This window comes from Nesoenas mayeri, assembly GCF_963082525.1.
Source record: "Nesoenas mayeri genome assembly, chromosome: 15".
NCBI lineage: Eukaryota > Metazoa > Chordata > Aves > Columbiformes > Columbidae > Nesoenas > Nesoenas mayeri.
This window is the reverse complement of record NC_137559.1, coordinates 7,439,792-7,451,718: the sequence shown is the minus strand read 5'-3', so window position 1 is coordinate 7,451,718 and position 11,927 is coordinate 7,439,792. Positions and strand designations below refer to the sequence as shown.

At 42.4% G+C, this 11,927-nt stretch overlaps 1 protein-coding gene across 3 annotated transcripts; it reads right to left on the bottom strand.

Moving 5' to 3' along the window:
- Positions 1 to 153: 153 nt before the first annotated feature.
- UBE2I (ubiquitin conjugating enzyme E2 I) lies at positions 154 to 11,730 on the bottom strand. 3 transcript variants are annotated; one of them, XM_080353833.1, is made up of 8 exons: positions 11,271 to 11,346; positions 10,035 to 10,091; positions 7,152 to 7,230; positions 6,858 to 6,941; positions 5,455 to 5,527; positions 3,769 to 3,878; positions 3,516 to 3,595; positions 154 to 810 (listed from the first exon to the last, which is right to left on the bottom strand). In XM_080353833.1, exons 3-8 carry the CDS (start codon positions 7,215 to 7,217, stop codon positions 747 to 749), a joined length of 477 nt encoding a protein of 158 aa, XP_080209959.1. In that variant the 5' UTR covers positions 7,218 to 7,230; positions 10,035 to 10,091; positions 11,271 to 11,346; the 3' UTR covers positions 154 to 746. The 3 variants fall into 3 exon arrangements, with proteins under 3 accessions (XP_080209959.1, XP_080209958.1, XP_080209957.1); XM_080353832.1 differs by lacking the exons at positions 10,035 to 10,091; positions 11,271 to 11,346 and adding an exon at positions 11,624 to 11,730; XM_080353831.1 differs by lacking the exon at positions 10,035 to 10,091 and having other exon boundaries at positions 11,271 to 11,401.
- Between the last annotated feature and the right edge of the window lie 197 nt (positions 11,731 to 11,927).

Sequence of the window (11,927 nt, the reverse complement as noted above, 5' to 3'; positions counted from 1 at the left end):
GGGGTGGAGGGCGGGGAAAACAAACGAAGGCAACATGTAAGCAAAAGTGCAGCATCACAGGCCTTAAAAATAGGACTTGGACTGAATTGTGTTCAGAGCCATTTAAATGGCAGCCTTTTAAAATAATTTTAATGAAGATAAGTGAAACAAAGCCCTTTATATAAACAGTTTATTTACTCTAAACAGCAACACAGACAGAACGCCATATAAACACAAAGGAAGTGATGCAGAATAAGGATGCTGGCTGACTTTGGATCTCAGAGGCTCTTAAGCAATAACAACCTAGTTTCTGAAAGATAGAAAAACAAATTCAGGGAGGGAAGGGGGTGGAGGGCATGATTTTTTTCATACAGCCAGCTAAAGGCTAAATATAGTTCTAACATTTTAAAGCATGCCTGCATCAAATAGCAAAGTAACTAGAGATACTAGTGAATTTATAGAAGTATAAAAGTTTATAATTTTACAGCAGTTGAAATACTGACATCAATATTAAAATAAAAGCAAGTTTTACATAACAATCAAAAATACAAAAGACTGAAGGAAGAGACCCTGTATGAAAAAACTGGGGGCAATTCAGCAAATTTAGAACTGTATACAAGTGGCGAATATGGAAAATGGCACACATACAACCCCCTCCCCTAAGTGGATATTAATTGTACACAGCAACATTAGATTTTGCAAAAGTTTTGTAAACAAGTTCTTGCCAAACCAATCCCTTCCTTTTTAAGATGCTGCATGACAGATGCTTATGATGGTGCAAACTTCTTGGCTTGTGCTCGAACCCTCTTTTCATATTCCACTCTGTTTTGGCTGAATAGAAGAGAGAGAGAAAGGGTAATTACAGTCTGAGAAACCAGAGGCCACATCCTATTGTTCTTCTCTTTCTCTTCAATATGAAACTAAGTCATTGCTGAAGACAAAACCATTGGATAGGAATCTGCTGAACACTACAATATATTAAAGGCTCTTTTGGACCATTGCTCTGATAATCTCCTGTGGAGGGAAGTAAGGTACTGTTTAACCAGTTACTTCCCAAACATATCTGTTGTCAGATGATTCTGTCTGACTTCATACCATACCAGTGTCTGTAAGAGGTCTCAAGGCCAGCTGTACTTTACATGCACGCCATCTTTTTCATCTGAACATACGTTTTCCACTCCCCACATTAAGACCTGAGGTCATTAACAATAAATTCCTGTATCCTGACAGCACAAAGTGGTTATGAGAGTGGTTCACTAGCAGTTGTTGGACTTCATTCAACTTTGAAGTATTATCTTTACTGCTTTGGGGAGAGAGGAGAGGAGAGGCACTCTCTCAGAAACAGGCAAGTGATAATGGTGTGGTAGTTTCAGCCTTTATCCCTGCAGACCCTGACTCTCAGTGACAGGTTTATCCTACGCTTCAGCTGAAAAAAGCTAGCTCAATGTCTTGAAAAAAAGACACTATAGTGCCCAGAGTCCAGTACACTTGCTACAGATTGAATAACAAGCAAGTACTACTTCAAGGAGCTATGACTAGTCATGAAGCCTCAGATTCAACACACAGAAGGGCAAGTTCTTTGTTCTCCTTTCTTGGGCCAACAAAGGATGGTAGTAGCTTAGTAGAGCATCCATTTACATTCAACACCATATTTTGTATTAGCTGTCAGAAGTGTCAGTCAGGAGCTAAACAAAGCTTTGTTACCATTACCCATGTGCCAAAGGTAGTTTACAGTGACTAGATTTTGCAGACAGCTTTGCAGTAAACTTACTTTCAGCTATGAAGGCTTGCTGCAGTAAAACAAAAAAAGGCAGCAAATTATATCATCAGAAGTTGACGGTTTGGGAGGAAGAAGAAATGAAGCCAATTTGGGTCACATCCAATGAACAATTACCAGCAAACAGACTGAAAATACTCTAGTCTCTTCTCATAAACAAATAAGGTTATATTGCCTTGTCACACGAGAACACAACCTGGCTGTTCAGTCCGCACACATGACACCACCCGCCTCAGCAGGTCAGCACGTGAGAGTGCTGGAGTTACAGCACCAAAGCCATCCTGAGAATGAGAACAAGTATTCTAATTGCAACACAAAGTTTATTCTTGAAGTTTAACAACTTGCCTATAAGACATCTATTTAAACAACACTGTCTTCCCCACTACTTATCAACGCTGCCAAATTACAGATGCACACACAATGCTGCTCTGCGGAGCTGCTGCTTCCACTCACTCAGTAGCAAGAGACAACACTCCCCCAGACCGCAGAAATCTAGTAACCCATCTGAAATACTATGCATGTCCAAAAGACATGAGGAATATAAATGGGAGACTATATATATTTGAAGTAACAAAAAACATGTAATGGTTTATTCTCGGTAGTTTTTTTCTAGAAGCACTTACAATAAAGCAGAAACAAGACCAGCAAAGACTACTTTTGTACATACATGCGTGTGGGATGTGATTAAAAAAACCCACACAGACTATTTATACATGTACAAAAGTATATTATTCCTGCCCCATATTCCCTCAAGAGTGGCTTTAAAAAAGAAAGTAGGGGGATTGTGCCCCATCATCAGTGGCTCCCAAAGGTGCTGCCTACAACTGTGGCTGCCTGATTGTCCTCCATATGCACTCAGTCCCATCAAGTCTTCAGCAGATACTTGAAAATTAAAGGCCTCGTGCAATGTTATTTAAATCCAAGATGCGCTACCCATCCCTATGTTTGCTTCACCCATCCTATAACAGATATTTTTTATGTAGCTTGCATGTGAAGTCTCATAAAGTGCCATTTTTCAAAACTGGCACTCTCCTGGAGACTTGCTCTGCTGTTCAGAAAGGTAATTCCACATTTCCATCTTGGTCATTATTTCAGTAGCTGTCAGTGCCAAAAGCAAGCATTTGTTTAAAGTGTTTTGCTCCCCTAAAGATTATAGATCAGCCAAATATTTTTAATGGTGGGAAAACTTGAAGATTAAGCCAAAAAACAAACAAACAAAATTTAAAAAAAAAAATCCTTCTTAGCTCTCAAATTGTCACCTTTCCTAAGCAATGCAAACTTCACAACTTTATTCTGCTAAAGCTACAAGTTTTCTTTACTTCTTAATCTATTCTTTTGGAAGATATAGTTTTCACAAAATGCTGCAAGTTTCCTAGAGCAGTCAGGCACCTATAAGTTAGAAGTTACCCCTGTACTGATGAATGGGACTTGTCACCCAACTCAGTCTCCTCTGTCACTGGTCCATGAAATCACTGCCTCATCACTCAGCCTTTAGGGACAAGGATTCTCTGGTGGGCTGAAACCAGGACTCTTAATGCTTTACTGCTGTTGCAATGCTATTAAAAGCTCCACTAGCTTATGAATCGTGAAGTTACTGTTTTGTTCTAGTTTGGCACAAGCTAGAGCTTGGCATCTCCACAGGACACAGCCATGAAGCTAAAATATTTCCCCTGATCACCCCTAAAACATTTGCATGTTATAGTATAAGTAACAGACAGCTGTAGACAATATGACAGCTTTCAAGCTAATACACACTTACCAGTAAATTGTGTAAGCCTCTGCTTGAGCTGGGTCTTGAATATTTGGTTCATTTAGAAGTTCTTGTATTCCTAACAAGATCTGTGGAAGAAGGAATAGAAATAACATTGGCAGGGATATTACCAAGAGACATTCAGTTAAAAAAGCCTTAGAAACCAACTGCTGAAACACAGAGTGAACATCTTACATACACATCAGATAAGCAAGCAAAGCAAATAAAAGGGCTAAGAATATGTTTAAGCACAATTAATGACCTGTTTAATTGTGATTGCTGGCCTCCAGTCCTTATCCTCCTCTAAGATGGAGAGACACACTGTGCCTGAAGGATACACGTTTGGGTGGAATAATGGTGGTTCAAATTTACCTGACGAAGAAAATAAAATTACTTGCACGTAGCACTACGATTAAGATCAGAGAGTTGGTTTAGACAAAGTACAAACCTGGCCAAAGACACTCCCACCACCCCCACAAAACCCCACACAGCTTTCAGGAGCTATTAATACCAGTTTTCTTCTTGGCTCAGCCTTCACCTAAAGCAGGAACTCCATCACAGCTCTGGTATCAATCCAGGAAATGTAACATTATCACTGTGACCAGTAATCTTTTGGTTTAGGAACAGAAATGGACAAAATAATTTGTAGCAGCTTTGTGAGAAAGACATTTTTAAACCAATCCTGTCTTTCATTTATATAGCAGCATGTGAGGCTGTAAAGATATTGCCCCTCAATCATCTCTTCTCACGTTAAAATCCAGAAAGTTCCACACAAAGAAGACTAGGTTTCTAGCATTTTTTCCAGTTTCAGTTTTCCTTTGTGTATAATCAAGATGCACTGAACAAGAGGAACCAAGTTTAAGTTGTAAGAGTGACTGAAGGAGTGGGATTGTGCAGCTCTGCTGCCACTCAATCTGTATGCTGGCGTTTCTTTAACCTTTACAGCACTTAAATGCAACAGCCACCATCTCGAGTAATGTAATGAACCCTTGTTTAACAATATATGAAATATCTATGTTAGCACAGTTTTCTTTCACAAGTAAGTCTTGCTTATGAGCTGCTCAATGAAATTCAGTAGGAACTCAAAAGTTGCATTAGTAAAAAGTCTTACTAGTCACATAATACTCATTTTAAGGCAGGACAGTTCATTCAACACTTGCAAGATGTGCTAGTTGGCATTTCTCAAGATATTCATGTTTAGTTAAAAGATGTTTCCCCTTGTGTTACATGCAGTTAGTTGGTAACAAACAAAAGGAGTAGCCAAGACAACCCAGCTGAAACACTAAATTGAAATGAGAAATTAACCACTGTCAGAAGAGCCACTTGTAATCACTGTCATTGGTTTGTGATGGTAGCCAATTCAAGAACGAAGAAACCAGGCAAGACAATAGATATTTTCAGGTTTCTAAAGTAGTTAAGTTTCAGATGGGATAAGGAATATTCAAAAACTTCACAAGGAAACAAGGTAACTGAAGATATCTGCTGTACATAGTATCAGGAAGGGAACAGTGCCATGTTTTAGAGCAAGTCCATTAAAAGGTTAAAGTTGACAGAACCTTTAAATCATTATTTTGTCTAAGTTCTTGCCTGCTGAATTCTTGGCTTAAAAGACCAACTGAACAGTAAGAACATGCACAGGGATTTGGTCTAACCATGCCTAGCTATTCGTTTCCAAAGTGCACTGGTCAAGTAGTGAACGCTTCAAGTGGTGTTTTTGTCCAACTTTGAGGAAACCTGCACACTAATGTACCTCTCCTCTCCCAATTTTGTTATACTGAGCACTTATTTCATCACAACTTTTTAAATGCAAAGTGCTGGGTGGGGAAAAAAGGAAAAAGCAACTTTCCTTTTAAAAAAGATCTGTAAGAAAGTAATAATAATTCATAGAACCTCATGGACTAGTTTATCGTTGTTCTAATAAACCTGGGGTTTTAGTTATTTTACTTACATTTTGGGGGTGAAGAAGGGTAGTCATCCTTGAAAAGCATCCGTAGTTTAAATAAGCCTCCTTCCCATGGTGTCTACAAAATGTTACGGTAGAGTTTAGATTACAGCTTTCAAAACTTTAAAGCAGTCGCATGAAGATTTTATGTAAGTATTTAAAGGTGACATATTGATGAGATACATATCTGGCTATTAGGAGGGATAATTTGTTCTGGCAGAACACAGGAGGATGAGTTTTTCCTTACACTGCTCAATTAGTACTTAAAGCAGCAACTAGAAATAACTTGAGCTGTGTGGACAACTACCAAAGTAGTAAGCCAAGTTATAACTGTAACAGCAATGCCATGTTCAGCACAAACTGAGGCAGTGGTACAGAATCTGCAGGTTTCGCCTACACACTCTTTTCTTCTCAGAACCAAAGAAATGAGATCTTAAGGGGACTTAAGCAAGTAGGCAAGAGACAGTAAAACAGCCAAAGCAACAAAAGAAGTCCCATATCCAACACCAAACGCTGAAGACTCAAAAGAATGAAAACCACCACGTAACAAATAGTATAACATCAGAAGAAACGACTACATCCAATGAATTAAAGAATAATCTCTACATGCTAAGTAAATGCTTGAAAAGCAGAAACAAGATGCTGCTCAGAATGTCATACTGGCAGTGCACAAAATCAAAGTAGTTTCATGCATTAATGATTCTTTCCACATGAAAGTTTGCATTTGTCCTATCCCCTAGAACCAGATCAGGCTGATAAAAACAAGCAATTCTGGTCTCTTTTTTCCCTTCCCTTATTATTTTATAGAAAAGGACACAGAAGCACAAGTGAAATCAGGTGAAAAAAGGAAGTTCTATTCTTCTCACCGTAATACAAAAAGAGAAAATTCCACAGAAGGGAAGGCAATGAGATGCCATGTTGATAACACAAAACTATTTTCCACTAAATCCAAAAAGTTAAAAAGCAGTCCTACAGCACTTCTCCAGGACTGAAAGGTCTTGTGATTTTGTTGACAGAACAATATGAGGCAGGTAACCAGCAGAGGCAAAATTTTGGTAGTATTAATTTTCAAGTTTTAGGGGTTAAACCAGCATTTATTAAGAACAGAAGTCACAAATACCCCTGGCGTGAAGCAGAAGATCATCTCAAGTTTGCTCAATGCAGGATTCTTACACACTTGTCTGAAAACTTTTATTCTTAAGGTGTTCAGTGCCAAGAGCTGAAAAGGCTCATGGTGTGTTCTGTCCTGTATCATTCTTGGCTCACTCCACCTGGATTCTGAAGTAGCAGCAGGATCCAAGTACTTCTGTTCAGCTACACCTGAGGTTCACTCTCAGGTGTCAGTGTAATGCACAAGCAAGCTTATGCTAATTTTCAGCATGAGATGTTAGGACAAGAATAAGTCTTACCCCTTTCTTTCCTGGAATAGCACATTCCCAGTTCATTAGATTCATTGTGCCATCTGGATTTTTTGTAGGTACTGCTACAAATCCCTGAAACAAGGCAAAAAGCAAAAGGGTGAGGATTTCAGAAGAGGCACTTGCAATACTTAATGGCACGTTATCTTTACATGGAGGTATTTCTTTTTGCACTACACACCTTTAAGCAGCTTTTTGATTTTAAAATAATTTTTAAAAACCACGTCAGGGTAAACACCACCAAAATAATTGCAGAGACAGAAATCTGACAGTTCTCATACTTACAAATGGATGATCTTTTCTCCAGGCTTTTCTCTCCTGTGCAAGTCTGCTAAGAGCTATGCCAGACATATTCAGAGTCCCTCTAAAACAAAAATAATTGCTTTTAGTATGAACTTAGAGTGTAAACAATGCATGATATGATCTGTTTATAAGCCCTGCTCACTCAGGAAATATTTTGGCCTCTGATATCCACTACTATAGCCAAGGCACACATTTTTGCACACCTTGCAGACGTTAACATCAGGAATAACATCAAGTTTCCCCATGTCAACAACCTCTTAGTTACTGGACTTGACCTACAAAATACTATTCCCACCTTGTGTTTTATAGCTGAACCACATCTTCGAAACAACTTTGATAGCAGCTTGACAACAGAAACACTATTAGTAACAGGAAAAGTGCTCAGACTTTTCAACTTGTGCAACTGATAAACACATACGTATCTCCTTGCTACACCACAAAAGGTACGGCTTGCTTCTCTCGGTAAACATCTGCACTGCTCCTGCTTCTGGCAAACACAGGAATGAGAAATGTTGGGTTTAGACTGTACATTCCTGTTGAAAGCCAGTATTCTACATGAAAGCAACACAAGCGTAGAACTTAACAAAATCATGCAGTTTTGCAGCGATGACACTATACATAACTTCTAGACAGCAGCATGAACAGACGGCAATACAGAACCAAGCTAAGGAAGAGCCAGTGGCCCGCTCATTCCACATGGCAGGTTTTCAATCCAGTATAAACCAAATGATCTTTCTGCAGTTTCACTGCCTTAAGAACAGCCAAGCGTGGTGACCGACACTGCAGAAGCAGCACGTAGAGCGTGGGTCACTACTGCGGGTGAGGCAAGAACAGATCTAGATACAATGGTTCCAACAGAGCGGTGCTTTCAATTCCAGGGGAGGATTCTCCCAGAACAGCAGAGTGAGTTTATTTTTCATTGCCAAATTGTATCTAGACTCAGGGTTTCATTAGCCACATGGTCAAAACAAACTCCAATTCTTCCACTAAACACTATCACAGGACTAATGAAAGGAGTGTTACCGCTCTATTAAAACAAATATTTAAACACTGGTTAAGAATTATGCAAAATTCCTGTTCTATTACTATGTAGGCTATTTGTAAGAGTATTACAGTCTGCTACTATAACCATATGAATCGTAGCTCACAAAGATCCTTGTTTTAAAAATCTCACACATTCATGCTACGCCCTTTAGCATGATGTTCACATTGAAAAGATTTACAAGGCACTGACCTGTCCCATGTGAGATACATAGATATATTCATCTGCTATACCCTTTAAAAGATTGGAAGACAGCATACTTCCAATTTAAGTACTTACATATCAACAGTGGCTTAGCAGTGCAGACACCTTATCTAAGAGTCTTCAAAAACACCAGATTAAGAGCTTTATGCAGTTCCTAGGACGGCTAGTATTTCAAATCCCTCCTTGTAGCTTTTTTCCCCCCAAGTCAATTTTGCATGGATGGCCATAATCCATAACTTCAACTTCAAATTCATGTCAGATAAAGCATTTTAAAAGGGACCATTAACACTCAGTAAACATGCACACACAAAAAATCCTATATCCAACCCAATATTCCCAACACATTTATCTGTACCTTGGTTATGTCAGAAGATTTGCTGGACTTAGTCAACACAAACTTTACACACGACTTCAGTCTGTTCACATGCAGATGTGCAGCCACCAAAAACATACAGTCAGAACAAAAAACTCTCCCTTACCCAAATTGTACTGGGAGTCATTCCAAATATTTTGTGAGCCCATGCGTTCATAACAGATATAAATGAACTACTGAATATATGGCAGAATTTCAGGTGTGCTGTTAGTACGTGGTGGCCCACCATAATAATACTAACCTTCCCGTAATAATTTCAGAAAATTATTTGTGCTTATAAAGCATTCAAATATTCTTAGATAGTTTAGTATAACTCAGTTACCTTTTCTGTCAAGAAACATATTACAGGATGCTTTCAAATATGTGAGTTATATTTCCTGGCACACCTCAAGGAAAGTGCCAGCTTCTCAGAGTGCATATAAACAACACAGGTCCTACAGAACATCACCAATCAAGTAACTTTTCCACAGAAAAAAACCAGGTTTTTAGGCTCTTGTACCCTGCTTGCTTTTCAACTGGTTACGCGCTATACCGTGCCCTAGCAAATTAAAGATTTTCTTTTGTTCTATAAATCCCTCTTCAAATCTTGAGACACTTGACTTAGTTAAGCACTGATAGACTACATCGGGATTACTACTCCTGTAATTACTCCTACGTTTATACAGTCTTAAAATTACATTCAGCCCTTTGAAGGCACCCATGAGGCTGATGTGGCCCCGGGTGAAAATGAGCTGGACACCCTTGGACTACATCCAACATTTCAGCATGTATGAGACCACAGGCTTCAGGTATGTGGTCTCCACAGGCTTCAGCTGCCCTGACACGGGCAGACCAGCATCTAAAACCTCATCACAAACTGCTGCCAAGTAGATATTAGAGACAAAGACAACTGAAAGCCCACTTCAAAAATTAAGATCCTGTTGTATAAGCATCCCCTCAAAAACAAATCAATCTATTAACAAATTGCCAATATATACTCTCTAGCAGCTCCTCAATAAAATAATTTAACTTTAGTTCTGCTGGAGCTTGAAATAAGACAAACAGGGATTGATCATCTCAATATATATTTTGGTCTCAGAAATCATGGAGTAGAAGGAAGGAATGAGATACTAAGCGGGTATTCAACCTGAAGATGGGATATTCTCACTACTAGTTTTATCTTCTTCAATAATTTATGTGCATGGTTTGGTTGGGTATTTTTTTCCTCTCTCTCCTTTGGAACAGTAGTTTGCCCAAATATCTGCACCTTAAGTTTCGCTCTTGTAAGCTTTTGAAATACCTCACAAATGACACGTCTATCAACCTGAAAGAGTCAAAATTTAAAAACAAAACAAAAACATAAACAGGATACACACCACCAAAACCACACAAACAAAAAAACCAAGCCTAAGAGACCAGTATTTACGTTTTGTTTGGTTTTAATCTCTTCAGACACACCCTGGCATTAGGAGGTAGCAATGTCCATTTCACTGCTACAAACTCATTAGAAAATTAATAGAACCTTCCAAATTTACTCAGTAGCTTACCTCCACTGCTGTTACTACTATTTTGGAAAAAAAGGACAACATAAAACCAACACACTCATCATAGGTGCAAATCTCGTGTTCCGTTACAGATCATCTTACCCATCTACACCCTCTGATGGGGGGAAGAGGGACCCTACTTCCAGATATAAAAACAAGTCTTGCAAAGAAGCATTCCCGTGCCACAGGAGCCGCAATCACACCCACAGTTCCGACCCACGACAACTCTCTAAATACAACAACATCTTTAACTCTCAAGAACATTCAATAGCTCTTAATTAATTACAATATTTTAAAAAATCGTTAAGATTGCTAGCCTCACATTTTTACTTTAAAGGTTAAACACTGACACTGGAAGCAATTATGAGTAATTTGCCTCAAAATGATACAAACTTTACTTTCCAGAGGAGCGGGGAGCGCCAGCGGCTGAGGTTTAAGCCGAGCACACAGCTCTGGGCTGGGACACAGAGCCTCCTCCAGCCCGCGGCACCACAAACGCTCCAGAGGCGGCACCGGCTGGCGGCGCCGGGAGGAAACAAAAGGCGCCGCGCGGCCGCGGGTCTCGGTGCCCGCCCGGCGCAGCGGCCGCAGGGGCCGCGTCCGAGGCCCGCACAGGGCGCCCCGGCACCCGCCGCCTCCGGGTCCGTAACCGTCGCGGCCAGGACCGCTGCGCGCAGGCCCGGCGGTCCCCGGACCTCCGCGGTGCGCCCGGCCCGGGCACCCGAGCCCCCCGGGGGGCGGCGGGAGGCGCAGAGCCCCCCCTCGTCCGGGCAGCGATGCCGCGGGCCCAGCCGTGCGGCCGCCGCGGGAGCCGCCAGGCCCGCGTGCCCCGCCGCTGCCCGTCCTTTCGCGCCACAGGCGGCGAGCGCCAGCCCCAACCCCCCTGTCCCGGGGCCCGGGGCCGCCTGCGCGCCGCGCCAGGCCCCGCCGCCCCGGCCCCTCGCCCGGCCAGGCCTCACCGTGATCGGCCGCAGCACCCGCGCGTGTCCCGGATTGAAGCGGCAGCGAATGACCCGGATGTTCCCGACTTGGCTCCCCCCCTTTGTCTCTGGAGTTTCCCTCCCTCTTCCCTCGGTGCGGAGCTCGGCCGCGCCGTGTGTCCCTCCGCCCGACCCGTCCGTGCCGCTGCGCCGGCGCAGAAGGACCTCAACCGCGATCCGTCCGCCACGCTTTACGCATCCCCGCAACACAGGACCCAGAGGTGGCGAAAACAATGCCAGAGCGCGGAGCGCAGGGCAGGATCCCAGCAGGGCTCTCCCAAGCCAAATCACTTCCTCGTGCCCCTGTCGACAAACTGAGTGAATTTTTTTACCTCGGGCTCCGAGAGAGTCACCCGCGCCCTCAGTAGTCCGGTCCCGCCACGGGCGCTAGCGCCTGTCCCGGGACGCGCTCGAGCCTGGCTGAACCCGCCCCACTGCTCCCAGCCGGGCTTCTGATTGGCAGATGGGGACGCTGCCTCTGGCGGCGTTCGCAGGTGATGGGCAGGCGGGAGAGCCTGTCAGAGGGAGCGGGGGCGGGGCCGCGCCGGCAGCTGCGGCCGCGGTCAAACGGGCGTCGAGTCGCAGGATGTTGTGAGGTGAGAGGAGCGAGCGGCATCGTCGCGTCCAACTGCTGTC

Coding starts and splice junctions, on each gene's coding strand:
- UBE2I (XM_080353832.1), bottom strand. CDS start 7,217: ATGTCTGGCATAGCTCTTAGCAGACTTGCACAGGAGAGAAAAGCCTGG. Junction 5,528..6,857: donor CTATTCCAGGAAAGAAAGGG/GTAAGACTTATT, acceptor AACATTTTGTAG/ACACCATGGGAAGGAGGCTT. Junction 811..3,515: donor GAGGCTTACACAATTTACTG/GTAAGTGTGTAT, acceptor TCTTCTATTCAG/CCAAAACAGAGTGGAATATG.